Genomic DNA, 27800 nt, shown 5'->3' with positions numbered 1-27800 from the left:
ATGGATTATCTCAGCTCCAACAACCCGCGGATGGGGCAGAAATATTAAGACACAATAATTCATAGAGATAATGCTATCACTGGTAGTGACGACAAGTAAAGAAATCTAGTCTAAGCGCAACCCTGGCGGACAAGACATCTGATTAGAGAAGTTGCATCTCAACTTTGGATTCCAGGCTCATCGTCTAAAGATTAACTGGCCTACAATAGGGACTCGAATGAATCCAGTCTATGGGAGTGCATATTAAAGGTGATAGCGTTTACAGTCCTAAAGACTTGGCTTCAAATGGTAAAACATCACTTCACACATCTACCCAGCTTCTCAATTTAACTAGTGGTGTGTTTCCAGAGTAGGGACCTAAGGATGTTCAAATGGTGATCATCATTAACTATCCATGCTACATTTTACATATACCTGAAAAATCCCCAATCGCGCTACAATCCATATTGGCGCACGTGACTGTCGCTATGACTCAATTTCTCCAGACTAGATAAGATTAAGCGCACCCATTTTCCACCAACCATCAATGACTTTTCCGTTATTACCACTAGTTTCCGGCCAATCGGCCCAGGAAACCATCGCAGCTCTCGCTGTGGTGGGCCACCTCTTGTTGCCGTTGAAATCAGTGCAAATTTCCAAGCACTTTCTCCATCAATTCCCCTCCAGCGTGCTGGTAGACATTGATGCTACTGGAAACTCAGTCACTGTGGACCAGCTCGTGGAACTCTTGAACGCTGGTGTCAGACAGGTGGTCCTTGACGCCGATAGCGCCCAGCAAGCGCTCGACAGCGGCTTGCCCAGCTCCAGATTTGCCGTCCAGTTTGCCCTGGATTCGGTTCCAGACAATTTGTTGCAAAGTCAAGCAGCATTTGTATTCTCGCAAGAGCTCTCGCAGGACGCCTTGAAGAAGTACGGTCGTGATGGAGACAGAGTCATCTACTACAGAAGCGATGACCTTACCCAGGAATCCGCCAACAGGTTAGCCGCTAGCGGTTACTTCCCCATTATCAGCGCAGAAAAGTTGACTACCAGCTTGTCTGACAACAGCAAGATCTCGATAGGTGAGATCTTCACCGCCACTCTCACCACAGACCGTCCCGATGGACTCTTCACCACCTTGATCACTGCCCCTGCTCCATCATACACGGCGTTGGGAGTAGTGTACTCCTCGGTAGAGTCGATCAAGACTGCCATTGCGGAAAAGCTGGGGGTCTACCAGTCGCGCAAGCGTAAGGATGAATTGTGGTACAAGGGCAAGACCAGTGGTGCCACCCAGGAGTTGATCAGGTTGGAGAAGGACTGTGACTCCGACGTGATCAAGTTTGTGGTTGCTCCAAGAGACGGTTTCGGCTTCTGCCACCACCCTAGCAACTTCACGTGCTTTGGCGATGGTGAGTTGAAGCAGTCGGGTGAGAGCTTCGGTTCCGGTTTGGCCAAGTTGGACAACACCCTTGCCCAGAGATTACAGTCTGCACCTGAAGGCTCCTACACCAAGAGGTTGTTCAACGATGAGAAGTTGTTGGTGGCCAAGCTCAAGGAGGAGCTCGACGAGTTAATCGAGGCTCCTAAGGATGGAAAGGACGAGGTGGCATGGGAATGTGCGGACTTGTTCTACTTCGCCATGGTCTGGTGTATCAAGAATGGCGTCAGATTGGCTGATGTGGAAAAGAACTTGGACATCAAGAGTTCCAAAGTCACCAGACGCAAGGGTGATGCTAAACCCGCGTACATCAAGGAGGACACCAAGGAAGCTCCAAAGGAAACTCCTAAGGAGGAAAGCAAGCCCGAGCTTGAATACAAGATGGAAGTTATTAATGCTGGAGACAAGGCTACCGACCCAGCGCTTATTGAAAAAGCATTGTCCAGACCTGTACAAAAGACTGCCGATATCATGAAGTTGGTATTGCCTATCATCGAAAAGGTCAAGAAAGATGGGGACAAGGCCTTGTTAGAATTAACGGCAAAATTTGATGGTGTTACCTTGGACACTCCTGTCTTAAAGGCACCTTTCCCTGAAGACTGGATGCAGATTTCTGACGATATGAAGGAAGCCATCGATATTTCCATTGCCAACATTGAGAAGTTCCATGCTGCCCAATTACCAAAGGAGAAGATCATGACTGTGGAAACCGCCCCAGGTGTGTTCTGTTCTCGTTTTGCTAAGCCTATCGAGAATGTCGGTTTGTACGTTCCAGGAGGTACTGCCGTGTTACCCTCGACTGCAATGATGTTGGGTGTTCCAGCCAAGGTCGCAGGATGTAAGAACATCGTTCTTGCCTCTCCTCCAGCTAGAGCCACTGGTAAATTAACCCCTGAAGTGGTCTATGTGGCCCACAAGTTGGGTGCAAAATGTATCGTTATGGCAGGTGGTGCACAAGCTGTTACTGCTATGGCATACGGTACTGATAGTGTGTTGAAGTGTGACAAGATCTTAGGTCCAGGAAACCAATTTGTCACCGCAGCTAAGATGTATGTCCAAAACGACACTCAAGCCTTATGCTCCATCGACATGCCAGCAGGTCCTTCCGAAGTGTTGGTGGTCGCCGACGGAAACGCTGATGCTGATTTTGTTGCCAGTGACTTGTTATCTCAGGCAGAGCACGGTGTAGACTCTCAGGTTATTCTCATTGGTGTGGGTTTGACCAAAGCTAAGTTGGCCGAGTTCGAAGCCGCTGTGGCCAAGCAGGCTGCAGTTCTTCCTAGAAAGGAGATTGTCAGCAAATGCTTAGCCCACTCTTATACTTTGTTGGTTGACACCTATGAGGAAGCTTTCAAGTTATCTAACCAATACGCTCCCGAACATTTGATTCTTCAAATCGATGATGCAGCCAAATACGTACCCGACTACATTGAAAATGCTGGTTCTGTTTTCGTGGGTGCCTTATCTCCAGAGTCATGTGGTGACTACTCTAGTGGTACCAACCACACTTTACCAACCTATGGATATGCAAGACAATATTCCGGTGTCAACACTGCAACCTTCCAAAAGTTCATCACTTCTCAGGACGTGACTGAGGAAGGTTTGAAGAGTATTGGAAAGGCGGTGATGACCTTAGCCGCTGTCGAGGGCTTGGAGGCCCATAGAAATGCTGTCCAGGTTAGAATGGACAAGTTGGGTCTCTTGTAGGGCTCCATTCCATTCAGTTCAAAATTAATAGATTTTAACTTACAGAGAAATAAATGGGTTGTATCCCAGCCAAACGTAGTATTCGTTGCAGTTTAAAATTCAACTGAGAATAACAGTGTAGTATGCTTTTGAGGTGAATGATGAAGGTATTGAATTGTCATCATATTCACCGAAATTTGTGAAATTTAGGAGGGTAGTACGGATGTTATACATTATCATGTAAAAGACATGTTGTTATTTGGATGAGAAAAATGTTGAATGATACAAATTATACGTCTTTCATTTATTTCCAGAATTACCAATTTTAATTCACATTTTTTTCAATTTTTTAACATTATCCATGCTAACGGCAAAACATCATGGCTACTTATAACTATCATTTCTCAAGCACTACTCGCTCGTCGCAAAAAATATCGCTTATATCAAATCTACCTGTAGACTCACCAATCGAATTCCTTCTCGCTGCCACAATTAACGGTTTTGCAAATTGCCTCTAACTCCTCGATGTCCTTGTTCTTCTTGTGATACGCCACCGATGCTGGCTTGATCTGGGTGCCAGCAGCCTGCTCTTTGGCAAAGTGCTCCTTGACCATATCGCGGACCAAGCCTTGGTAGTACAAAACCCCCTTCTCTTTCTGTGGGTGCAAATATCCTGAAGAATACACACCCTGGTCCAAATTCTTCTGGGTGTTCTGGCACAAGTTGAAGTCCTCGATCTCGACCAACTGCAAGAAGTCGACGAACTCTTTCTTGGTAGCCTCATCTAACCCCTTCTTGGTGAAGATGTCGTACTGCAAGATGGTGTGCTGGGCACTTTGGGGCAACACTCTGATGGAGTACCACGCAGGTGAGTAGCAATTGATACCGTTGCTGGGGAACAAGTATACCCAGAGTCCATTGAATTCGCCACCAGGGTTGGCCTTGGTCTGCTTGGATGGAGCTGGTGGCTTTTCCTTCTTGCCAAATCCAAACCACGACCCATCCTCTTCAGCTTGCTGTTTTGGGGCTTCAGGACGGATGATTTCGGCATAATGACGACAGTATCGGGTCTTGGGAACCACCTTGTAGGTTTCCATCTTGAAGGCAGAGTTCAAGCCGGGGTGAGCAGTGGGACAGTGGTAGCACTCCTGGTACCCATCCATGAGGGTTTTCCAGTTGAACTTGCCGTCTAACTCGTAGGACATATGGTACTCGTAGTCGTCGAAGTCAAACTCGCTGAGCTCGGTGTTCAAGCCGGCAAACCAGTCGTCAAACTCGATGAACGACTCGGTATCGGCATTGTTGAAGTTGACAAATACCAACCCTTGGGCCGTCACATGGGTCCGGATGGGGTACAACGAGTTTTCCTCTTTGACAAAACCCTCTACGTTGTCAAAATGGGGCGCCTTGTTCAACTTGCCGTCGCTGGTGTAGCTCCAGCCGTGGTACTTGCACCCCAACACCGTTGAGGATCCTTGCTCCTTACGGACAATGGGGTAAGCCCTGTGACGGCACACGTTGTGGAAGGCGCGCAACTGGCCGTCCACCTTGGACTTGATGATGAAGAAGTTGATGCCAGCGACCGTGAACGAGAAGTAGTCTCCTGCCTTGGTGAACCTCAGCAGGTGGATGCAAAACAACCACGAGCGGTGGAAAATCGCCCTCTTTTCGAGCTCATAAATGGCTTCGTTGGTCCACCAGCTAGCAGGCAACGTGTGCTCGCCGGCGACCATGGCCTCGGGGTCCTTAGGGGGAGCTTGGGGGATAGCAGAGACAGCTGCCATTTGGGACTGAGAGTTCTGACGGTTCTGGAAGGATTGGATGGATGGATGGATGGCTCAAACTGGTTAAACTACTGTACGGATGGAGTAGCAACGTTTGGCTGTGTGCTTAATCAACGATTGGTATGGTTGAGTGGTGGTTAACTGTCACTTTGGTTGACACATTTATATACATTTTGCAATCGTTATCGCATGGTCGCACTTCCCGATTGGGACAGTGCGCCTACTACATAACGGGTAACACGATCCCCCTTATCTCAAAAGAGTATAATACAGCGTAGATTAGATAGACCCCGCAAATACAGGCCACGGGTCCTGCGGAACCAACTGGTGGGTGCAGCGGAAATAGGCACACGATCCAGCGGATGGTTTGTGACAAATGTGGAGTAATTGCCCGTCGAGCTATGCAGACTTTTCAGGGCAGTTTTTCGCAACAACCCGAGCATTGTTATCACCCTAGAGGGGTTCCACTACCTCATTGGGCCCGCTCCAACTCCCGCAACAACTCCAAGAGCCGGATAAGCTCCTTACCTAGGGTGTTATCGATGGTGGGCGCGAGGAAGGTGTCGAGAGCCATGTTGGCATCGGGCATGATTCGACAAAGCCCCTTGATCTCGTTGATTTCCCCGGTCAACACCTGCTCCTGCTCGGGATTCTGGCGGTAGGCCTCCACCAACTGGACAAAGTTGCCTACCAACGAGTTTACCACAATCAACGACTTGACGAGTACCAAAGTCAACACCTTGAACTCGTTGGACTCACGTGAAAACTTACCGGTTTCCGACACCAAAGCAATGGAAACCCTCGAGAAATTGCTCAACAAAAGCTCCTTGTTCTTGATGAGCCATTGCACAGTGAGGTTAGGGGTAGGCGACGTCTCTTCGAGCGACACCATGTCGATGATGAGCTTGGCCCCAAACAATGATTGCGAAATGGTGGTTGCTTTGACAAAAATGAGTTTGGAAAATTCGTAGCTGTTGGCATCGAATGGAATAATACTCATGTAGGTCTGGAATGCCTTAGTCAAGAGCTTCCCGGCTCTAAATCCCTCCTCGTCTCCCTTGAGGTATGCCACCGCCAACTTGCGGGTTTGCTCCTGGTCGCTGGGCTGGATTGTAAATGGCTTGGTGTTGGTGTATGCGGCAGTGGTGATGTTCAAGGTACCATTCAAGACCGCTTGCATAAGAGACCGGTTGTGTGGCTCCCGCACAATAATCTTGGTGAACGCATCAATTCCGAATGGCAAGTATGAGTGGGTTTCCAAGCTGATTGATGGAATAGCAAAATCATCATCTAATGCGGGACCGAAAGAACTTACCAAGATAAAGGAAAGGAACGCTTCTTCGAGACTTCTCAAGTGCACGAAGTATGCAATGTTATCCAACATCAAGAGGCAGTCCTTCAATAAACACAACTTCTTTCTGTGGAACACAAACAAGTCCTTGTGAATTGCCACATTCTTGACCACCTCGAAAATCAATGTTCTGAAGTGGTCATTCTCTGCTGCAGTAGGCTTATTGATATCAATGAACGAAATATTTCTCAATATCATAGTGATAGTAATCAATTGGTCAACAAGCATGACCTGGTCATCTATGGCACTTTTGGTCTGGATCTTGCTAAAGTGATGCTTATTTTCCTGTTTGAAAAGTTGAAGTGCACTCATATAATCTGTTATGTTGAAGGTCAATTCTTTCTCTGGAGATTTATCTGAAGATTCTGGGGAGCTTGAAGCAGAGGTGTTTGTCGAGTTTCCTAAAGGACTGAAAAATACATCCTCCATATCATCATCTTCTTCTTCACCCTCAACTTCTCCTGTCAATGAATTAACCACGAAATTGATCTCCTCTCCCACCATTTCATCTTGACCTCCGCTAACATACTTATTGAACACATCCTCAATAATGGAATTGGAGCTGAGATTAGTAGTCTCCTCAAAGATGTAAGGAGGTTGTTCTTGATTCTTATTCACGATTCTTTTCAACACATCAAGACCTAGTTTGGCCAAGGTATCCATCAACTCAAGACAATCATCAATTTTGAAGGCGTAGTTGACGTCAGAAGTGGTTACTAACAACGAGTTCAAAGAATTGAACACATCTCCACTGTTGGGTCCCGCAGAGTTCTTGAGCCCCATTATCAAAGCTTGTATGTTAATTGTACCAAGCTCTGGCGCAAACAAATAAACGGGTTTCGTTATTTCAATTTCACTGGCAATTTGTGATATTTCCTTGATAGGGTATCCACCATGAGTGTCCACGATCTTGTTGAACGGTATATAGTTTTTAATGATGTTGGGCTCTTCCTTGCCGTCTGTTTCGTTGAAAACAGCAGCTGCCGGAGCTTGCTCTTGTTGCGGTTGACTCGATTGTTGAGCCTGTTGTATCTGAGCGTTTTGAGCTTGTTGAACTTGCGCTTGGTATTGAGCTCTCATCGCCTTGGCCTTGGCTTGAGCATTCTGAGCTTGGAGTTGAGCCTGAGTCTGTGTTGGAGTTCCTGCTTGCGATTGGACTTGAGACTGTGCCTGTGATTGCTGTGCCTGTGCTTGAGCCTGTGCTTGCGCTTGCGCCTGGAACTGGGCTTGTCTTGCTTGTACCTGCGCTTGTTGTTGAGCTTGCTGTTGCACATGCTGCTGAGCCTGCCTCTGCTGCATGAACTGTTGTGCCTGTGCCTGTTGGAGATTCAACTGTTGTACGCTAGAAGATCTTGAGTTCACCTGCAGATTCTGAAGGTATGGCGACTGAGTGGCAGCTGGAGAGTTGTGGGTCGAAGGGTTGCTGACTCTTGACAATTTACGTTGTTGGGGTGTAGGAGCTTGGGACAACAGCGGACTTTGCTGGGGCATGACACCTGGCGTTGGCACATTATTTATGGCTGGTGATTGGATCCCCGCTTGTGGTGGAGACATTTGGGAGCCGGCATGTGGAGTGTTTGCTCTATTCTGATTCTGATTAGGTGGAACCTGAGGGTTCTGCTGTTGTTGCTGTTGGTATCTGAGCATTATCTGTTTCTGGAATTGCACTTTTCTCAGTTGAATGTCTTTGCTGCCATCTGGCGTGCTTGAATATTGTTCGTATGGAAACAAATAGTTAGCGTAGCAGTTTCCTATCTCACGGTCCACTTGCTGTCTGGCACCTTGATCCTGGATATCAATTCCTTCGTACAAACCAAGTCTTTGACCAATCAATAGCCAGGGACTCTGCTGGGCATTCATGTTTGGCTGTTGAACCCATTTCACGAGTTGCTGAGGTCCTCCTAACTTTTGCGATAACAAATGGAAGAAGAACAAGTTCACCTTCTTGTTGTTGACCATAGGAGGTTGGGTGATTGGAGTTCCACGGCGAGTCATAAAATCGTAAAGCGAGGTTCCAAACAATTCGAACTGCATCTGGGCCACTTGCGGAGGTGGAGGCTTGTTGACACGTTGACCCTGCTGATTCTGTTGTTGCTGGCCCTGAGATCCCATGTTCATCTGTGGTGCTTGCTGCTGTTGTGCTTGCTGGTTTAATAATACATTATTTTGGTGAGGCGACATCATGTGGACGGGGCTGGCACCATATGAATTTTGGTTTTGCATCTGGTGCTGGATCTGATTTGGCGCTTGTGCCATGTTTGGGGCACTCATCATGGGAGTTCCCTGTTGGTTCGTAGGCGTAGGCATCTGAGACCTGTTTTGGACAGCCTGTGGGGACATGTTGTTGCTCATGAGGTTCATATTCGCGGGAGATTGCTGCTGCTGTTGTTGCTGCTGTTGTTGCTGCTGCTGTTGCTGCTGCTGTTGCTGTTGCTGTTGCTGTTGCTGCTGCTGTTGCTGCTGCTGTTGCTGTTGTTGCTGCTGCTGCTGTTGTTGTCTTTGTAGCATCTGCTGCTGCAAGATGTGCTGTCTCATTTTGGTGAGCTGCTCCTTCTTGGCCTGGTCCATGCTCTGGGCCTGTGCTTGGGCCAACGCCTGTTGCTGGGACTGTTGCGCCTGCTGGGCCTGCTGAGCCTGCTGGGCCTGGGCCTGTCTGATGAACATCTGTGGGTTGAGATTATGGGCCTGAGGCGGAGCCTGCTGCTGCTGAGGGGGCTGCTGCTGCTGCTGGGCAAGAAGCTGTGCTGGGCCAATGTCTTGATTGATGTTGGGGGAAGCCATGCCTGCATTCATGGTGGGGGTGGTTTGTTGGCCCTGGTTGGGGTCAAAGATATTGTTGAGAAAATCGTCATTGACGTCGTTGGCCTTGGAGCCTCCGTTCAGGAACGCATTGTCGTTGAACCAAAAGTTGTCGGACATGACGGGATTGCTATCGTAGACGGGACACCTGGTAGGACTAGTGAATAGGATTGGTGTTATGGGGAGGGATTGAAGACGGCAGATTTGGCGAGCGCGCGGCTGCGCACGACCATTTTTCCCGCGACCTCTACTGCACTTTATCCATACGCGATCATATGCTCTAGCATCCATACTTTTGCAGCTAACTACAACCACTTCCCAAGACAAGCTTTTAAGGATGCTGGCTTGAGTGTGTGATCTTGCAAGTTCAATCAGCGGGCTCAACACCAGACTTGTTGCGAAACGCATCAGGGCATCCAGCGAGGCACCATCCGCCTAGACGCCGTGAGAAAGCTAGCCAAGCTCAAGGTGGGAGTGTCTTCGACGTCGCTCCAGGAGGCCGACAGCGCCTCCGAAAACTTCGCCAAGCTCCTCTCCTCCGCCAACAAGGAAGCTGTGCTTAATCCCAAGAACTTGTCGAAGGTGGTAATGCCCCCAAAGAGTACGAGGTGTTGGTAGCGTTGTGCGAATCCTCCAACGAGGAGTTCAAGTCAGCCAACCATGCGCAGGCGTTGTTGCACAAGTTCAGGCTCTACTTCTTGGAGTTTCCCGCCCAGAAGTTCTCGCCCACCATCGTCAGCAAGTGCTCGTCTTCGTCCACGCCATGGTTCACTATCAGTGAGAGCTTGACCACAGCCATAATTCAGCTCGGCATAAAGTTGAACCATATGTTGATTGATCAGGCGATTGACATTTTCCACGCGTTCAACGACTCGTTCTTTGCCAACAAGTCCTTGACTTCACCCTCTTGGGCTGCTTATCTGGTCTCTCCAAGAATCTGACATCTTGGCCTACTTCCCCAGGTACTTCAAGTAATTCTTGAGTCTCGACACCTTGATCGATAATTTTGATTTCTTAAGCAATATGGAGATCTACTCCAACGCCATATACTCCCAGCAATACCAGTCCAATTCTTTCAATGGCTACTCAAATACTTTACTTCCAAGTTCGGACCGGAAGAGTCAATGGAATTCCAGGAAGCAAGAACAACTTCATCAAATTCCTCGCCGCATACTCGATCGCATCGTATCTACTCCAATTCAAAGACAGATATAATGGTAACATTATGTACGACGATCAAGGACACGTTTCGCACATTGATTTTGGTTTCTGTTTCGATATAGTTCCTGGAGGAGTTAAGTTTGAGGTTGCGCCATTCAAGCTTACATATGAAATGATTGTGGTGATGGGAGGAAACCAGAACACCCAGGTTTTCAGATGGTTTGAGGAATTGTGTATCAAAGGATACTTGGCGTGTCGCCCATATATGGACACGATTGTTAGATATGTGACACCCATGTTGGAGAGTGGATTGCCATGCTTCAAAGAGACCACCATTAAGAATCTTAGAAGCAGATTTGTGCCTAGCAAAGGTGAAAAGGATGCTAGTGTGCACATGAGAGGTTTGATCAGAAAGTCGATGGAGAGTTATTACACCAAAGGCTATGACGAGTTCCAAAGACTCACCAATGGTATTCCGTATTAGAGAGTATCACGCAGACTCCCACAATTTGCTTTATTTTGAATGCTAGTGCTAATATTGTCTAGCCCTCACAATGTATGATCGAAAATGAATATGAACAAATACAGCATATTCTTGTAATTGTGTGCCGTAATTTCTCCAGAACTTTCGAATTTCCCCTAAGCCCGTGAATCGCCAATAGATGAATGCAAGATAAGGAGAACAGTGGTATATGCGAGAAATACGAAATGATTCGCCCATGGGTATTTCAAGTAGGCCGTAAGTAATATAAAACATATAACCATTTCACCTTGAATTGGATGAAACTCAAGTGTAATATATCTGTTTAGTATTTCCTAAGCTGCTAGATAGTTATGTTACTCGCGACTGATTTAGAAGTGTTTATTAAGAGGCTATGTATAATCGAGAAACGGGTGCAGAACTAGGCCCAAAACTTCCACCATCTCTTCTGGAATTTCTTGGACAACGCCTTGTAGTGCTCCATCTCACCCCAGCAGTCTCTGCCCCATTCACACCCAGCCATGTTGATGACAAAGTCATGATCGTGGTAAAAGTACTGGGGATCGTCGGCCTTGTCAGAACAGGCCCCTGGAGGAAATGCATTGATTTTTCTCAAGGGCAAAAAGCCCACCTTCTCACGGATCCACGCCTGGGTAGAGTACAAGGTCTCCAACGCGTCCTGTTCCTTGTGCTCCCACTGCATATGCATCTGCTCGTACATGGCAGGGTCCCACCAGATGTCGAGAAGCATCTCGCTCCAGCTGGAGCGTCTCATCAAGAACGAGCCTAGATTGAAGCCACCACAGTCCTGAGTGATGATCATGTCGATCTCCTGCTGGTAGTCGGTGTAGGGGATGTCGGTGGGCAAGTTCAACGGGTTGAAGGTGTCCAAGGTTCTGTAGGTGGTGTTGTCCAAGATGTCGAGGAAATGCTCTTCCAACGAGATGTGGGGCTCCATGATGTAGGTGTGCAAGTCCAACCACCAGAACCACTCGGTTTCGGGGAACTGCCTCATTGTCTGCTTCATGATATCCACCTTCTCCCACGACTCCCTCCACTCGTGCGAGTACCGCTTCTTGATGGTCATGTCCTTGATGGTCAATCCGTACCCGTGCACCTTGGCGTAATGCTTTTTGTTGGCGATGGACGATCTTTCAACCGACCATTCCTGAGGCGACTTCCACTTCAACACCCCGCCCCCTTCGTTGGCCGCCAAGATGATCACCACCTTGGGGCTGGCAGTTCGCCAGTGGGGTACGAACGGTATGGACGTCAAGAGCGATAAGCACGCGAGCGTCAACAACACGATCGAGAGCTTCTTGTACTTCAACGCGAACTCCGTCAAGGGTCGGACAAACTGTTGTATTATCGAGCTCACGCTAGCCGACCAGCTGGACTTCTTGTTTGGCTTGAATGTCTTGGAGTACTCGGCATTCATGGCGTCGGTTTTTTCCAAATCGTTCAGATGGGTGAACGGCAACGCAAACCCTTTGTTGGAGGCCATGGGGAGTTCAGAATCGGTGCGGTGACCAGGTGGTAGCGGAGAGTGTTAATAGCGATAGGGCGTTTGATGGTGTGGATTTTCAACGTCGCGATCAGATCCGGTCACGTGATGCCCACTTGGACGTGTCATATCCCCTAGCGAAGAAGGGGAAATATTGTATGGATATTATTTGTATAGTTCTTGTATGTCCAATAATATTCGTATTTTCTGTGTATACGTATTATTTTATGTATTTCTGTCCTACTATGGATCATTTGCGGTTATAATACAACTGCTTGAAAGATTGTGGAATACTATAAAGTCCCCAAAAAGCTATTCTGGATTATTGTGTAAAAATTATTATGTAAAACTCCTGGAGTGATCTCTGTGAATTATTTCACTACTTTATCGGTCAAAGATTAATAGCTTGAGATAGAGAACATTATGTTGAATTTAGATAATTTTTTTGTGCCAGCTGGAGGCGGTGGAAGATTGATCATATAGAGTAATTTAGTTCAATGGGCTAAAATACAAATAAAAAGTAAGCATGCTTTTTTAATAGCTATGAGGAAACTTAAATAAAGGTTTGTGGTCTCTCAAGCTAAACGAATGATTTATACAACGGGTTGAACACTCGGTCGCCTCATAAAGATATAGCTATATTATAGTAAGCAAAACAAACTTGATATCATCATTTCAAGGAAGGCCTGAGTCTGTTATTTTAATATTGGAATTTAATAGTCTATTCTACATAACAATAATCAAGTGTATACGTCTTAGGTACAGGTATGTATACTATGGGTTATTTCTTTTTTGTGTCCATTTCAATGCTTTTAGAGCTTTTTTGGGATAAGTATGGCTTTCGCAAGCTTAGACAAGATTAATTTCTGATGAATACCACCTGCTGGAGACATTGCGGGTTAAATAGAAGTAGTTAACGTTTTCAAGAGTTGTGAAGGATTTTTGCTACAATTTGTGGTGACAAAATTTGAGCAGAATTCCCGTATTGTATCTTCTGAAAGTACACTGACCAGCGAAATGACGGATGGAAACTATACTAAAACAGTCCATATAAGCGTGTCCCCTACTTCAACGCTATTATTAGCCATTCATTCTTCCTCTAAGAGAACTTGTGAATTTTTACCTACTTCACTTGTACATCCTCATGTAGGAAATTGTGCATTGCTCAGTATTCTGTGTCAATAATAATATACATATTGCACTATTTGCACCTAGAGTAGCTGTTCACTCAAAAATAATTATAGGCAATGGGATTTACCTTTTAATAATTCTTGAAGAATAAGACAGCTTGAGTTACTAACTTCGGAGTTAAACCATTCTTAAATAGCAAGAAACATCCGAGCGCACTCATACACACTATTTCAAGAACGAGCCGTGGCTGATTTATCATATTGTTTGTCATCGTTTTGACAGCTTACCCTCCTGACCTAATTAAGCTATAATTACCCCAAAAACTTCAAGGCTTGTTTGGTACCCCTGCCAATAATAAATATGCGCCTTGGAAGGTTCGTCTGTAGCATCTCGACAAACCCAGACAGGTACCTACCTACTTCAAAGGAAGCAAGTTCTGCTCCAAGCACAGCTGCCGGCACAATGGACACTCCGGATTCTCTCGCAACCAATCAACAATGCAGTCCCAGCAGAATAGGTGTCCACAATTGGCAGCTGCTGGATTCACCATGGACGAAAGACATAGCATACACGAGCGTGCATTGGAAGGAAGGTAGGGTAACTGGGTAGGGTCGTCGAGGTCCACGACTGAGCTGGTATTCTGGAGGTTTATGCCCTTCAACTGGTCAATGGCCGTGATCTGGAGCGAGGACGAACTGGTGTCATCAGATGGAGACCCATTCTTGCCGTTGGTTCTGGATGCCCTTTCGTCGCTGTAGTTCTTGAGGTGAATGATACCCTTGACGAGAAACTGCATGAGGATAATAGCACCCAAGAACGAGTAGTTACCGGCCTTGCGGAGCTTCTTGGGGTCCTTGTTGTGGCCAAAGGCGTAACGCATGCCAAAGATCCGCTTGGACAACGAGTAGAACTCACCCTGGAAGTAGAAGATGGCAATGTGGATATTCATCAACGTGTCTAGCACCCTGCGGTATGACGATAAGAATTTGACCACCACGCCTCGCGAGTCGTTGGCATCGTCGTCGTCTTCCTTGGGTCGGAAACGTCTCACCAACTTCGACACAACGTACGGCACCAACGCGTAGGACAAAATGAACCCTGCCCTCGGTATGATCCTCGGCAAACCCTTGCCCGACTTGTGCACGTAGATCAAGTCCACGTACTCCTCGCCTAGGGTTCTGGCTCCGATAAGCGTGGTGAGGGCCAAGTATAATGATTTGGTGAACACGGTGATTTCTTCAGGGTGTGTGTGGATGAACCGCTGGCCCTTGATGATCTGGAGCACATCTTGGACCTGCGAACGGTACGACGACTCGAAGTAAGCGTCTTTCTGGTGAGCTCTCACTGAATGTTAGTATTTGTGTAGGGGAGGTGCTGTGATGGTGACGTACCTATGGTTGCGGCATCAGCAAATGGCAAGGCTCGTGGGATGGGCTTCGACATAGTGGTGATGGTGGTATGAACGGGGAATTGGATAGTGTGGTGAGTTGCTGGAAGTTGTGGTAAACTGGAGTCATCCGAGGTTTGGTGATTTGAGATCACGTGCCGCGAAAATGTGGGGTTGGTGTGGGTGCAAATGTAATAGGTAGAAGTACCGTGGGTTAAATAGGGTTAAGGGTTAGGAGCCGGGATTGAAGGATTAAGGGAGTGAGATGGTTTGGTTGTGAAGAATGAACTTGGTTGAACTCACTTCCTTTGTTTTGTATTTAAATTTGCGGTAAAAGTGTAATTGTGTCATAAATTTAAAATTTTAGGTACACATGAGACCTTTCGACTAAGTGCAGTTAATTTGGCACAGTAAATCCGAAAGGATGTAACTACGGTTTTCTTTGTACAAGTGACTACTTGGATATTCTATCATTTAACTGGCCGAAATAAGTTAGAATGGCCTTTGGAGCCACTTAAGATAAATAAGTCGAAATAAACGCACATTAACGCTTTGGCAAATTTGTAAGGGCTTTCCACTTCCAGCATCCATTCCAACAAGCATCCATCGATAACTCGAATTGCCAGTTGTGCAGGGTAATAAGTAATGCTGCTTTCAAAAACCATAATCACCTAATTGTTTCTCCAATTCCTCAATCATACTACTCAATTCGTTCTTATTGTTGATGAGCGAGTCTAGCTCGTCAAACTTTCTCAACTTTGTAAAGTCCTGGATCATGTTGTCTACCAAAAACTTTTGCTCATTCATTACCATAAGCTGCTCCCTCAATTCTCTAATTTGCTTTTTGGTAAGCCGTGGTGCATCTCGTTCGGGTTCAGATGCTGCCAGCACTAAGCCTTCCTTTTCTAACTCTCCCATGACTTGGTTTTTCGACTTTTCTTGGGCTTCCTTGAGCTTCTTCTCTTCTTGCTGCTGAACTTTATTGTTCACCGTTTTGAAATCCATCAATACTTCCTGAAGGCACAATATGAGACTCTGATACATGTTATTAATCAATCTGCTTTGTCCTTGGTGTGCTTGCTTGACCTGGAGTTTATTGTCGACGAGAGCAAAAAATTCGTTTTTGAATGTGATGGTGGCGCCTTCAAAATCCTTCAATGCTTTCATCAATTTGTTCCTCACTTTGTTGATGTTTTCGTCAGAACCAAGGGATGAATCGCCGAGTAACTGTTCATATCTCAGATACAAGTTCTGCACCTGGCTCTTCATCATCAACAAAATCTCGTACCTCTTCAACACTTCGTTATCATCATCACTCTTGAGGTGCTCGATTTTGTATTCATACAACAACGAGTTCTTGCAATTGACACAGCAGCGGAACCTGACCAGCTCGTCTTGGGTCACTGTGTCAAAATTGTCCTTGATAAATGACGAGTAATTCAAGGTTGGCAATTTCTCCAAGAGCTTGCTCAACGGCACGAGAATTGAACACTTCTTTCTCATGCCTTGGGGATCATCACACACAATCTTGCCACAAAGGCGACAGTGATGCTTTCTGATGAGAAGATTGAACTTGACAAGGCAAATGGTGCAGTTAGTGATGCTGTTGTCATCCCAATCATCGTGGTCAAACAAGGCAAAGTCCTTTGTGTAAGCCGAGGCCAAGCTGGACCAGAGGCTCTGCTTCTCTTGTAGCTGCTTCTCTATTAGGGTGTTGGATAATTTAATGAACCTCTTGATGATCTTGCTGCGTTCGAGCTCGTGATGGTCCACTTTTTCCTGTCTTTTCTTGATGAAGAGCTTGGTCAAGTCATTACTGTTCACCACAGTTCCTTCTCTGAGGTCGGGTTTATTGTTGTAGCACGAGATACAGCTCCGGGACCACACTCCATTTTTGGAGGTGTCATATTGGGGGATATTGTCGTCGTCTGTCTTGACAGGATTCCGCAACCGGATCTTGTGATGGGTATGGTCGTTGCAGAACAACTGGCCACATTTTCTGCAGTTCACTATTCCATTTCGTACGTTCAACGTCTTGTCACACCCTGGATACGAGCACCTGGAAGTCGACGACGGGAGCTTCCAGTGGGACCGTATAATTCTGTTCTTGTATTTGCTGGGAGAAGAGCTCTGGGACCTTGCGTGCTGAATCAGACTGACTTCCAGCACCTCGCCATCGCTAAGTCCAAACCCTTTATTGTTATCGAAGAGATCAAGATTAAGACTCTTGCGCTTCAGGGGGCTCACAGGAGTGGGGGAATCGACGATCTTACTGGAAAACCACTTCTTGATGTCGTTGTTGATGAAGTCGTTCTTCATGAGCTTGGTGATGGCATTGGTGGAGTCTGTAGTCTCCACACCATGGGCATCGTCAATATGACGGTTCAATTGGTACAAATTGACCATGGATTCGCCACACATGGGACACGAGCAGTCAATCTCTTCACCACCAGATTCTGGGCCACCAGGGGACTGGAACAGGGCCTGTTTGCTTGAATTGTCGTCGTCTTGTCCTATAGAGTTAGGTCGTATTGGTGTAGGACTTTCTTCCACAAATGAGTCATTTTCATGCTGGAGACCGGCACTATTCTTGGAATGGGAAGAGTCCTGCTGCGGGGACTTGAATGGAGAGCCCAATATCCGCTTGGACGACTTGTTGACGGTTAGAGACATGCTGGGGGTGGGAGAGGAGATGGCGATTACGTAATAGTCACTCTGGTCAGATTGGGTCACGTGATGCGAGATTATCCCGGCTATTCCAGCAGTATACGGCAGTGCTACAGTTTCTGGATATCTGGGGTGGACCGTGGATAGCATTTGCGTGGTTGTGCAATTCAAGAATTTTTACAGCTTGAGATGGAGGATTCGACAAACTTTCGATTTATTTAACACTACGAACTATGCTGATAAATGTATTCTATCTCTAGTTTATGCGAATTAGATTATTTCACAACAGAGATTAATTGGCTAATTTCCAGATAATTAGTTAATTTGAATACAGCATTATCGCTCAATTGGTCAAAATCCAAGTATTTTTTGGTTAATTCCATACCAGATAATTTTCATCGTAATCTGTCTTTGGTGTAGCCAGTTGCTGATCTTCTGAACAAGGAAATGGCACTAAATGTCTTACTGGTCATCTTGTGCTTGCAATTGCTTTGCAACATCTTCTGCAAGTGAATATACAAGCTCCCAAATATTAAACTTGTTCCAAGTTGGTCTTGGGGTTTAAAACTACATGCCGATGATTGTGCATGTAAATCACTCTCTACTCGTAATCATTATCATTACTGTACATTAAATGCACAACTCCAAGCCAATGGCTTTGGAAAATGCTGGATAATCACCTATTTGTTGGGGTGGGCCTATTGGCCAATGCCTTCGTCAGGTGGCCTCTAGTTAATTCTAACCATCACAACCGTGATATCGTCCTCTTTACCCCCCAAGTACTTTTGGCCAGTCAAGGTAGACAACTCTTGTGCAAACGCACTGGGGAAGTTGGAGTCCTTCGACACCTTGACCACTTCCTTGACAAATAGCTTGGCCACGTCGCCCAAGTCGCTCTTCTTGTCCTCCAACTGGTCTCTCAAAAAGATCTCTATGTCCTTGGGCACCACGTTGTCGGTGACACCGTCGGTGGCGAAGAGGACCACGTCGTCCTTCTGCAAATCCCACTCGTAAACGTCAGCCTGTGCGGGAGTGTCTCTGATGTATCTTCTACCCTCCAACTCGGCCTGTCTGAGGATGTGGGCCGGGATCTTGGCCAACTGGTAGGGGGTGTTGAACTTGTGGGTCTGGAACGCGGTTTCGTTGACCAACTGGTAGTTTCTGAACACACCACACCAAGAGTCACCGAGGTTGGCCACCTTCAACTTGCGATTGGAAATGACTCCCAAGCACGCAGTGGTGCCGCCAATTTCGACCTTGGGCGACTCCAAAATCGCCTGGAACGAGGTTTCCAACAACTGCTTGGGCTGTGCCTGGCTGTCGTGGGAGAACTGGTGTTTGATGGTGGCACATAACTCACGGGAGATGGCAGACGAGTCGTAGCCAGCATCTGCCCAGCCACCCACGCCGTCAGCGACCCCCACGGCTACTGAGCCGTCCTGGTGCACCGCCACGAACGCATTGTCCTCGCCTGTGGGCGACTCCAATGCTGGCAGCGGCTGGTTGTGCTTCTTTTTGAAGAGGTTGGACTCCTCCCGATCCTTGGGCTGGTACGCCACGGCAATGGTGTACTGTGACAACACGGTGAGGTCCTCGTAGTTGGTGGACAGCGCTGCTGCCGTGGCTGCCGCTGCAGCCGTGGAGAACCCTGCTCGTTTACCGCTGGCGATGGTGGATGAGCTCCTGCCGGTGCTGCCCGCACCAAAGCCGGCAGAACCGCCCCTCCAGCTGAACATGCGCTTGGAGGACCCTTGGCGGACGGCCTGGACGCTTCTCTTGCTCACAAACGATAACAACATCGACAATATGACTAGGGCTATTACTCTGGTCACTTTCATATTGGTGCAGCCGCTGGCCAATCATGTGCCGCAGTGCGAAAAATTGGCTGCCTGAGTGAAAGAAGTTTTGGCTGGAGACTACTGGCAACAACATCATGTCTACCTTCAACGTGTTAAGATACTCATTCCTCGGGGCTGGTCTCTTCTACGGGGCCTTTCACAGATACAGCTTGGAAAGCGCTCAGCACGAAGAGCACGCCACCAAGCAATGGAAGCACGAGGAGAAGTTGATCAGACAGGCCAAGGCCGAGTACGCTAAGCTCCACGCACCAAAGGTCACCAAGACCGAGGGCGCCATCAACTGGGAAGACCCCAACTTGGACTTCGGCAAGGTGTTGGAAGGTTTGGTCCAGAAGTTGGACTAGATTGTCCATGGCTGGCGTGCCTCATATTTATTCAGCTAGGTAATAAATGCAATTTGGTATTTAGTGTAGGGCAGCGAAGGCTATCTTCGAGCCAGAGAAGAGAGCATCAAGGTCGGTGTATAGTGCTGGAGGGTTGATGTCAAAAGGCCTGCAATTTTGCAGTGCTGGACTCGGACGCAAATGCGATGCATGGATTCGTGTTAAAGCATTAAGGCTCAGACTGGACTCCTACAGACCTTACAGTGATTCACGTCATACCAATAAGGCTGACGTTGGACTCAAATCTCCTACAGGCCTCAGATTTTCTGGGTGGAAATCACACCCACTTTGCCCACGAAGCCAGGTTGCTAGACAAAGACTATGGCTCAGAAACGAAATAAGTCTCCAGAAGGCAGCAATTAATTTTTCCAGAGGAGTAGCAAGGTAGAAAGACTACAGCCTGCCAATTGCAGACGGACCTATGCTTCTAGAGCTCTTGTATTGCTCAATCTTGATTCAGACAGATACTGTTTGTCTTCCAAAGGACTTTGCAATTTCACTTTTCATTGGATATTGTTTGTGTCTTGCATGCTCAATTCCCAATACTGTGGGTACTTTGAATGTTTCTTCCAGTGGGCTTGCATCGCTCTAACTTCAATAATTTTTCATAGAAGCATTCGTGGTCTTGCGACGCCCCAGGCAACTAAAACACGTTCTATTTCCACTTCTTTGGCCTCTCTCTACACTTCTCCTGTGGTATCTATATTAATAAATAATCGTGATCATTAATTTCTATGCGGCTTTACATCTTCCGATGCAGACTCGCTAAAACCTTCATTCTGAAACGTCGACTGGCTGACTCTCTCATCTTGGTGGCTCTGTTCCTCCTCTGGCGCCACGGCCTTCCCTGAGGCTGGCGGCTCGCTCCCCAATGCGGACTCGTGGTCCTTGGCAACAGCATCCTCAGCATGTACCCACTTTCTCATGAAGTTGACCAATACCTGGGCAGTGATAACCTGCTCTGATTGGTACAAAACCAAAGGCACAAGCAATATACCCAAGCGTGGATTATGGGCACCGTACTGAGACGAAACCAACGAAACCCCCAAGGCTGCAGTCTTCGCTGGGCCACACAACATCACAGCCACGGCATCCCTTCTGTTGTAGTAGAAAGGCCTGAAGATCTTGTAGGTGTAGGTGTACAATTTGGTCGAATTTTCGTCAGGAACCGTGCTGAGGAAGTACTTGATGGGCCATGGCCTGGCATAGCAGTAGGAAATTGCCGTGAAGAACAAGTACATGCCGATGTTGAAGAAGACGAGAAAGATGATGGAGACGTGGGATACGGCCGTGAACGCATGCTGGGCGAACGCGGTAGAAAACGACTGGAACATGATCAAAAGCAACATGAACGAGCCCACTTTGTTCAAGTAGAACTTGGAACTGACCCACTTGGTCTGCTTGGGCCATATATTCTGGATCACCTGGCCCACAAACAAGGGCACGAACACAGAGCATCCCAACTGCTTCATGGTGCTTCTGTACAAGTCCAGGATGGGCACGTCGGTGTCTTGATGCGAGGGGTTGCCGAACTCCCACACGCCTCGCATGTACATCTGGATCAACGCAGGTGTAACGAATGCTCCCAAGATGTTTCCCACAAACACTTCACAAAGGGTGAGGATGTCGTTTCCGTGGGCCTGCTTGGTCATCACCACGTTGGACGACACGGTGGTGGGACATGCGTGTGTGATGATGATGCCCACGAGCACCCAGTCGTCAATGGCGCCATCGTGGGCGGCTCTGATCCCGGATACGATGCCAAACATGATGGCAGACGTGATGAGGAACGAGAGCGAAAGCACGGTGATATGGGCCCGCCAGTTGGAGAAGTTCTTGAGCAAGTCCCGACTGCCCATGGTGAGCCCTGAAATGAAGAAAATGATAGCCACGGCTCCGTATCCGATGGTGTATTCGGCTCGGATAAGCCCTCCCTGTTTTGCAAACAGGGGAGCAAAGCGGGCGATGACCACGAAGATCGCCAACCCGATGAAGAACCACTGGGCGATCAAGAACGAGCGAACAGCTCGGAATCGTGAGTACGCCTTGGAGTCTTTGTAGTGATGAGCCACTGGCTGTGGGGAGACCCCAGGGTCTTCTGCCGTGGAGACATCCAGCACCGTGTGCGACGAATGCGCTTGTTCTGGAGGATGCGGCTTGTCCATTGTATCGTGTGATGGTACCCTTGGATGGGAGCGAAAGGGTGCAGATGTAACTAATTTATAGTGACAATCCCGATGATTTCGCCATATCATTCATTTTCACGGCTATATCTCTGACAGGGTGTGTATGCAGGTTGCAACTTGTGATTGCCATGAGTGCGGAAGCGTTCCGGAACAAATGCCCGCGAAAAGTCTCAGTTTCGGATCGAGTGGTAGAGGAGATGTATGCCGGAAACCACCTCGGATCACAACTCCAGTAGTGCCAAGTTGGGGGAGAGTTAGCCGTGGGATCACCAGCAGCCACATCTTCGCGTGGGCCCTGCATTGACACCAGCCGGAATGCAGAGGGCGTGTGGACGGATGAGTGGCTTACGTAACTCCCGGTCCATGCTTAGCTAACCAGTGTGGATCCAGTAAGTTAGAAGTGGAGCCTGGATATGAAACTGAGAAAGCACCGGCTTCAGTAACCAAACCTGAATAATTGGAATCAACTCAGTCCGAAATAGCATCTCCAAAGAAAAATATGTCAAGTCCCGGATTGGAATGCTACTGTCTCATTCTGTTCTGAAACACTAATAAACCCGTGAGCTCTCTCACTCTAGCCGTTAGACTCCAATCCGGCCACAAAGCGACCTAGATCTTCGCTTACATAAGCGATGACTAAGCAGTGTTATGATGGTGCCCGATCGGGCAACCCCAGTATAGGCCATGAACCATCGTCAACAAATAAGCAACCATTTGTAACCTCTGTTTCTCTATCACCAACCTTCTTTCCAGGACTCCTCCCCCACGTCCCCACAAATTCCCCACGATCTCCATTTTCCACCTGCCCATCCCTCTACACACACTCGGAGTCGATCGCAACCATGAGCCGTTCAGGACCTATTCGGAACGAGGACAACTCGTTTGTCAACAACTTCTGGGGTCCCACAGACTCAGGCTTCCGCATAATCCAAACCAAGATGAAAGACTCACTCTCGACGCTTCAGGAATTGCTCAACTACTACCAAGAACGGATGGCTATCGAGAAAGAATACTCCAAGAAACTCGATAAGTTGAACCAGAAACTCACACTTGGGTCTCACGAAACAGGGTCTCTCAAGAAGTCACTCGACAAGTTGAGCCACGAAAACACACAAATGTCCAAACACACAAACAAGTTCGTCAAGTCCATCAGCCACATCAACTACGACAACTTGAGCGACTTCTATAGCATCTATAGCAAGAAGGTGTCCAAGATAGACCACCACATGAGCAAGGTGATCTCGCGGAGAAGCGACTCTGCGAAGACCCTCGAAGCCACCAAGTCAAAGTACCAGGAGGACTGCATTGCTATCAAATCACTTCATCTCAGTTGCCAGACCACCTGGGGCAAGGAATTGGAAAAGAACGAGGCCAAGCTCAACAAGGTGTCGCAGTCGGTCAACCAATCCAAGAAGGCTTACCAAGTGGCCTTGGCCCAGTACAAGGAACTCAACGACATTTACATCAACGACTGGTCGATTGCTTTGCAGGATTTCTACAAATTGGAAATCGAGAAGATCCAGTTGTGCAAAGTCAACTGCTTCAATTTCTGCAACAACATCGCCACATTGTGTGTGGACAATGATCAGTCGGTTGACGAAGCAAGATCCATCTTTGCAAAGATCCAGCCACCTAAAGACCTTCATGACTTCGGAATCACCTATGGAACTGGGGACAAAATCTTCCAAGAGCCTCGATTCATTGACTTCCTGAAAGGATATGATGACGAGGATGCCAACGCTAAAAACTATACCACAGCCGATTATGCAACGCCAGATTACCAACCAATTCTTTCTAGAACTTACTCGACCTACTCACATGCATCACAGGCTTCGCCTAACCCCAGAGCTAATCACTCCTCCACGAAGGAGTTACCTCCATTGGCACCTCCAAACAGTGCCAAACAGCTTCCTGCCGTATCCTTACCACCACCCGAATTTTCTTATTCTCCCCCCAAGACTCCATCACCTTCAAGAAAGCCACCACCACAAAGCACTGCTGTTCCTACCCAGGGAGGCCTCCATGATTATCCTACCATGAAGCCAAAGACTGGCTCAGTCTATTCATCATCTCCAGAAGATAAGAACGATGTTTTCTCGATGCATAAGAATGAAGACGAATTGTCTAGAAGCAATGGGTCATCCAATTATTCAAACCCAACCAACTATTCCTCAAACTACTCTACCACAGAAAGACACTGGGCATCTCCTAGAAGAAAGGAAAAACAATTAAACCAATTCCAGGAACAAATAAACCTCAAGTCTAAGGAACTTCCAACATTGTCTTCTCACATACCAAAGCTCGCAGCGGAAAACAACAAGTCCGTTCCTATTATGAAGGACTTTTCCATTGATTTCATTGCCAAAGCATTGGAAGACTTAAATTCCGGTGGAAATGGTGATATCTCACAGTACAGAAGATCTGTCCGTAGAGCCAAGGCTGAGGAACAATCAAGAAATCCAAGCTCCAAGTCTGCTCCAGCTACCCCATACAAGCCATCTTCGGACTACGTGGACGATCGTGACGAAGTTGCCGTTCGTTATGAGTCCATTAACTTCTCCGCACCAGGTCAAGGCTATAATGCGGCCACCCTGAGACCAAAGTCTATGCTCGAACCTTTTTCCACGCCCCAGACCAACCATTCCGCAAAGATGCAAAGGCCCAAGTCGATGTTGGACCCCTTCGAGCCTTCGTATCAAGAGCACGATGATCTGGCCACCACATGCATAGTAAAGACCGACCAACGCCCAAGGAGAACTTTACTGAAATCACCTACCAAATCGTACACCAACCTCCACTCAATGATAGAACCAGAAGTCACACCGGTATCAGGAAGGCCATATGTGGCCAAGGCCAAGGCCAGGTACACATATAAACCTCAGCACCACGGTGAGCTCTTTTTCAAGAAGGGATGGAATATTTATATTCTTCATAAACAGGAAGATAACTGGTTTTTCTGTGAATTGGGTGCCAACTGCTCAGACCAAGTTGGTGCGGTAGGTTTGGTCCCAGGAAATTATCTTATAGAGGGCAATGATGTGTTTTAGGAATTCAATTCGTTAATAGTATTAATAGGGAAGTTTCGTGACCCAAGGGTTAGTTTGTAAGATAGAAATTATTTGAAAATAGCAGTCCATTATTGTTCGTGAAAAACTTCAAATGTCGTAGTTTTGAATTTGTGGTAGTATTTCGCTGACTAAATCATATTATTGAGTGATAGATCTAAAGTTGCAGCCACGCAACGATTCATTCTTAGAAAGTTATCGCGATTCTCAGAGTCATAGGTAATGCCACGTGATTTGATATGTCTTCCAGTCAGCAAGACACTCGCTTAGACTTCTCTATCATGACTGATCTAGCTCCAATCGGGCCCACAGTGGTCGCTACTCCTTATTCCATCAAGAACCTTCCCCCGTTGATTATTGGTGGCGCTGTGTTTAATACTCAGTATACTAGTAATCCACAGAGCCTTCCCATCGCACAAGTTCTTCACAAGGCTTTCGAGTTGGGATTGAACGCCATTGATACTTCTCCGTATTATGGGCCATCCGAGGAATTGTTGGGTAATGCCTTGAAGAGCTTGCTGTTTACCAGAGACCAGTACTATATCTGTACAAAGGCTGGCAGAATCAAATTGAATGAATTTGACTATAGCAGGGCAAATGTCCGGGCTTCGGTGGCTAGATCGTTGCAGCGTTTAGGGACGAGCTATCTTGATTTGGTATACATGCATGACATCGAATTCGTGGAGGCACCTCAGATTTATGAGGCTTTGAAGGAATTGAAGAAGCTCAAGCAGGAAGGCTTAATCAAGAACTTTGGGGTGTCTGGATACCCGGTGGACTACCTTTACGAAATTGCGTTAGGAAGCTACCAGGACCCTGAAATAGGGGCTTTGGACGCCATTCTTTCGTATTCCAACGGATGTATCCAGAATGTTTCACTCTTTGATTATTATGACAAGTTCCACAAGGAATGTGGTATTGGGAAGTTGATGAACGGGTCCATTTTGAGTATGTCATTGTTGAGGTCTGGCTCCACTCTCTCTTTCCATCCTGCTGCCCAGACTTTGAAGGATAAGGTTGCCGAGGTGGCCCAGTACTTGGAATCCCAACATCAGGTCGAGCTAGCAGATCTTGCCACCCGATTTGCCCTCAAGAAGTGGCTATTTGACTCTGCAGTCCAGCCAGAGGACTCTGAAGAGCATGAGTGGAATGCCGTGACTTCAACAGTCTTGGGTGTTAGCAGTATTCGGGAATTGGATGTAGCTATCTCAAGCTACTGGCAAGTCAAACGTAACATCGGTGGTATCAACGAGAAGGACGAGTTGTTGTTCCAGAAAGTCAAGGAGCTTCTTGGTGACCACTTCAACGAAGTGTGGCCGAGTGGAATAGATAGAAGCTAATAGCGTAGATAAACTTATAGAAGATATGATTTAGAACCTTTGAAATATAGAGTACAAGGGGCAGGGTAGTCCGTTGGGGACGTACCCATACATCTGTTCACGTACATTAGCCTTGTTTTTGTAAAGCGGATCCTATTATTCAAGCTTGCAATACTGGTTTGAACCATTATATGGCCACATTGCTCAGATCTATGTAACCGGGGATACGGACTAGTATTGATTTCTCGCTATCAAACCACCAGTGGCATAATCCCCAAGCGAAGGCGTGAAGATCAAAGAGACATAAATGTCCCAATTAATGGCCCCAAAAGCTGGACCAACGCCTTTTCTAGAACCACTGCAAGACGTACAAGCAAGTTTGCTCACCGGAGCACAGCTTTGGCCAGAAATAACCAGAGGCTGATCTCATTAAGCCAGAATCTCTTAGCCAGAATTCGTCCACTGCGGCAAAGGGCTGCAAATAACACCGTTCTTCAGAAGCCACCCAGCGTTAGCGGTTTTTCCAAGTCTGTCATGACGTAGGACTGAAAGCACAATCACAAGCTACAACAAGCTGCTTTGAAGCAGCCTAACCTGACTGTGGCAGCACGCTCATATTCTGATACAATGCCCAATATCGCACTGGAGAACTACGCGTTAACAACACTCTTCTCATGGCCTACAAGCGCAACAACAAGAGAGAACGCTCCGAATCGACCGATTCCGGGCCCAGCGGCCCCGAGGTGGTGATTGAGTTGGACAGCAAGAAGAGGGTGACCATCAGAAAGTTCAAGAACATCAAATTGGTGGACATTCGGGAGTTCTACGTGGACAAGGCGTCTGGCGAGAAAAGACCAGGCGCCAAGGGCATTTCGTTGACTGAGGAGGCTTGGACGAAGTTGGTGGGGTCTGTTTCACAAGTGGATGCAGCATTGGCCGCATTGGATGGGCCACCCACCAGCAAGGTCAAGACGGAAGCCAGGGCGGAACGCGTGGACAATGGCGAGGAGAACCAAAAGGCTGTCAAGGAAGAGGAGCAAGACAGCGGGGAAGAGGCTTAAGCTCCTGGAGCACTTGGAACGGCCTGAAGGCTATGAAATATCAACAATACATATAATGAGTGAAATGACCGGTGTAGAGTGGCGTCAACGGGGTAGTTTCGTGAGAAATCGGCAAGAGTGGGCGTTTCTGCGGCGAGAGATCGTGAATAGTCGGCGATAAGGTTGCTCTACTTGCTTGGGTAAGTGATAGAGAACGGTTGAAATTCCTGCTGTCTTGAAAGCACCACCAAATATAGTCATAATCTATGGAGGGATGTCATGTAGTCACTCCTACGGACCGTACAGAGACTGGCAAATTCCAGCGATAGAGTACTAGGAGAGTATGGTCTGAAGAATATAGTATCCTGGCGTATTGAGTTAAGGGTTTATACTACAACGCTCGGAAACAGTAGACTGGCCAGAACAGAATAGTATCTAGGAGAAATTCAGGGCAGTACAGTGTTTTTAGAGAACATTCGAACCCTCGGCTCGGAATTTTTCGTAATACGGGCAACTCGATTTTCGTAATAGGGGCCGGAACTTTTCATACTTAGGGCAGATTATTCATACCTCCAAA

The 27800-nt window shown here is 47.2% G+C and overlaps 13 protein-coding genes across 13 annotated transcripts; 6 read left to right on the top strand and 7 right to left on the bottom strand.

Moving 5' to 3' along the window:
- Nucleotides 1–526: 526 nt before the first annotated feature.
- Nucleotides 527–3127, top strand: HIS4 (trifunctional histidinol dehydrogenase/phosphoribosyl-AMP cyclohydrolase/phosphoribosyl-ATP diphosphatase; the record flags this gene model as incomplete). Its single annotated transcript, XM_020210428.1, has 1 exon — nt 527–3127. One exon carries the CDS (start codon nt 527–529, stop codon nt 3125–3127), a length of 2601 nt encoding a protein of 866 aa, XP_020062822.1.
- Nucleotides 3128–3567: 440 nt separating this feature from the next.
- CANTADRAFT_55072 (uncharacterized protein) lies at nt 3568–4890 on the bottom strand (the record flags this gene model as incomplete). Its single annotated transcript, XM_020210401.1, has 1 exon — nt 3568–4890. One exon carries the CDS (start codon nt 4888–4890, stop codon nt 3568–3570), a length of 1323 nt encoding a protein of 440 aa, XP_020062821.1.
- Nucleotides 4891–5362: 472 nt separating this feature from the next.
- On the bottom strand, nt 5363–9196 carry SWI1 (Swi1p; the record flags this gene model as incomplete). Its single annotated transcript, XM_020210989.1, has 3 exons — nt 8567–9196; nt 7583–8299; nt 5363–7273 (listed from the first exon to the last, which is right to left on the bottom strand). The coding sequence occupies exons 1-3, from the start codon at nt 9158–9160 to the stop codon at nt 5363–5365; spliced, it is 3222 nt and encodes a 1073-aa protein (XP_020062820.1). The 5' UTR covers nt 9161–9196.
- A 922-nt stretch (nt 9197–10118) lies between these two features.
- Nucleotides 10119–10685, top strand: CANTADRAFT_22825 (kinase-like protein; the record flags this gene model as incomplete). Its single annotated transcript, XM_020206875.1, has 1 exon — nt 10119–10685. The coding sequence occupies one exon, from the start codon at nt 10119–10121 to the stop codon at nt 10683–10685; it is 567 nt and encodes a 188-aa protein (XP_020062819.1).
- A 358-nt stretch (nt 10686–11043) lies between these two features.
- Nucleotides 11044–12370, bottom strand: MNN10 (alpha-1,6-mannosyltransferase). Its single transcript, XM_020207883.1, has one exon. It carries the CDS (start codon nt 12184–12186, stop codon nt 11104–11106), a length of 1083 nt encoding a protein of 360 aa, XP_020062818.1. The 5' UTR covers nt 12187–12370; the 3' UTR covers nt 11044–11103.
- Nucleotides 12371–13732: 1362 nt separating this feature from the next.
- On the bottom strand, nt 13733–14760 carry CANTADRAFT_54635 (ubiquitin-protein ligase peroxin 10; the record flags this gene model as incomplete). Its single annotated transcript, XM_020210347.1, has 2 exons — nt 13733–14661; nt 14709–14760. The coding sequence occupies 2 exons, from the start codon at nt 14758–14760 to the stop codon at nt 13733–13735; spliced, it is 981 nt and encodes a 326-aa protein (XP_020062817.1).
- A 598-nt stretch (nt 14761–15358) lies between these two features.
- Nucleotides 15359–17356, bottom strand: PEP7 (Pep7p; the record flags this gene model as incomplete). The annotated part of the gene is made up of 1 exon (XM_020208511.2): nt 15359–17356. A coding segment is annotated over one exon (1998 nt), but the record flags the coding sequence as incomplete, so codon positions are not given.
- Nucleotides 17357–18099: 743 nt separating this feature from the next.
- PTC7 (type 2C protein phosphatase) lies at nt 18100–19209 on the bottom strand (the record flags this gene model as incomplete). The annotated part of the gene is made up of 2 exons (XM_020211782.1): nt 18100–19001; nt 19032–19209. 2 exons carry the CDS (start codon nt 19207–19209, stop codon nt 18100–18102), a joined length of 1080 nt encoding a protein of 359 aa, XP_020062815.1.
- A 95-nt stretch (nt 19210–19304) lies between these two features.
- CANTADRAFT_54282 (F1F0 ATP synthase subunit e) lies at nt 19305–19574 on the top strand (the record flags this gene model as incomplete). The annotated part of the gene is made up of 1 exon (XM_020210309.1): nt 19305–19574. One exon carries the CDS (start codon nt 19305–19307, stop codon nt 19572–19574), a length of 270 nt encoding a protein of 89 aa, XP_020062814.1.
- An 843-nt stretch (nt 19575–20417) lies between these two features.
- RCH1 (Rch1p) lies at nt 20418–21778 on the bottom strand (the record flags this gene model as incomplete). Its single annotated transcript, XM_020211781.1, has 3 exons — nt 20418–20440; nt 20479–21658; nt 21701–21778. 3 exons carry the CDS (start codon nt 21776–21778, stop codon nt 20418–20420), a joined length of 1281 nt encoding a protein of 426 aa, XP_020062813.1.
- An 863-nt stretch (nt 21779–22641) lies between these two features.
- On the top strand, nt 22642–24846 carry HOF1 (formin-binding protein; the record flags this gene model as incomplete). The annotated part of the gene is made up of 2 exons (XM_020210355.1): nt 22642–23799; nt 23848–24846. The coding sequence occupies 2 exons, from the start codon at nt 22642–22644 to the stop codon at nt 24844–24846; spliced, it is 2157 nt and encodes a 718-aa protein (XP_020062812.1).
- A 299-nt stretch (nt 24847–25145) lies between these two features.
- Nucleotides 25146–26204, top strand: CANTADRAFT_55367 (D-arabinose 1-dehydrogenase (NAD(P)(+)); the record flags this gene model as incomplete). The annotated part of the gene is made up of 1 exon (XM_020210440.1): nt 25146–26204. One exon carries the CDS (start codon nt 25146–25148, stop codon nt 26202–26204), a length of 1059 nt encoding a protein of 352 aa, XP_020062811.1.
- A 653-nt stretch (nt 26205–26857) lies between these two features.
- CANTADRAFT_54984 (chromatin-binding transcription coactivator) lies at nt 26858–27244 on the top strand (the record flags this gene model as incomplete). The annotated part of the gene is made up of 1 exon (XM_020210387.1): nt 26858–27244. One exon carries the CDS (start codon nt 26858–26860, stop codon nt 27242–27244), a length of 387 nt encoding a protein of 128 aa, XP_020062810.1.
- Between the last annotated feature and the right edge of the window lie 556 nt (nt 27245–27800).

Source organism: Suhomyces tanzawaensis (assembly GCF_001661415.1).
Source record: "Suhomyces tanzawaensis NRRL Y-17324 unplaced genomic scaffold CANTAscaffold_6, whole genome shotgun sequence".
NCBI classification, from domain to species: Eukaryota; Fungi; Ascomycota; class Pichiomycetes; order Serinales; family Debaryomycetaceae; genus Suhomyces; species Suhomyces tanzawaensis.
Note: the sequence above shows the minus strand (reverse complement) of the source record. Positions and strands in the feature narration are given on the sequence as shown.

Coding starts and splice junctions, on each gene's coding strand:
- MNN10 (XM_020207883.1), bottom strand. CDS start 12,186: ATGGCCTCCAACAAAGGGTTTGCGTTGCCGTTCACCCATCTGAACGAT.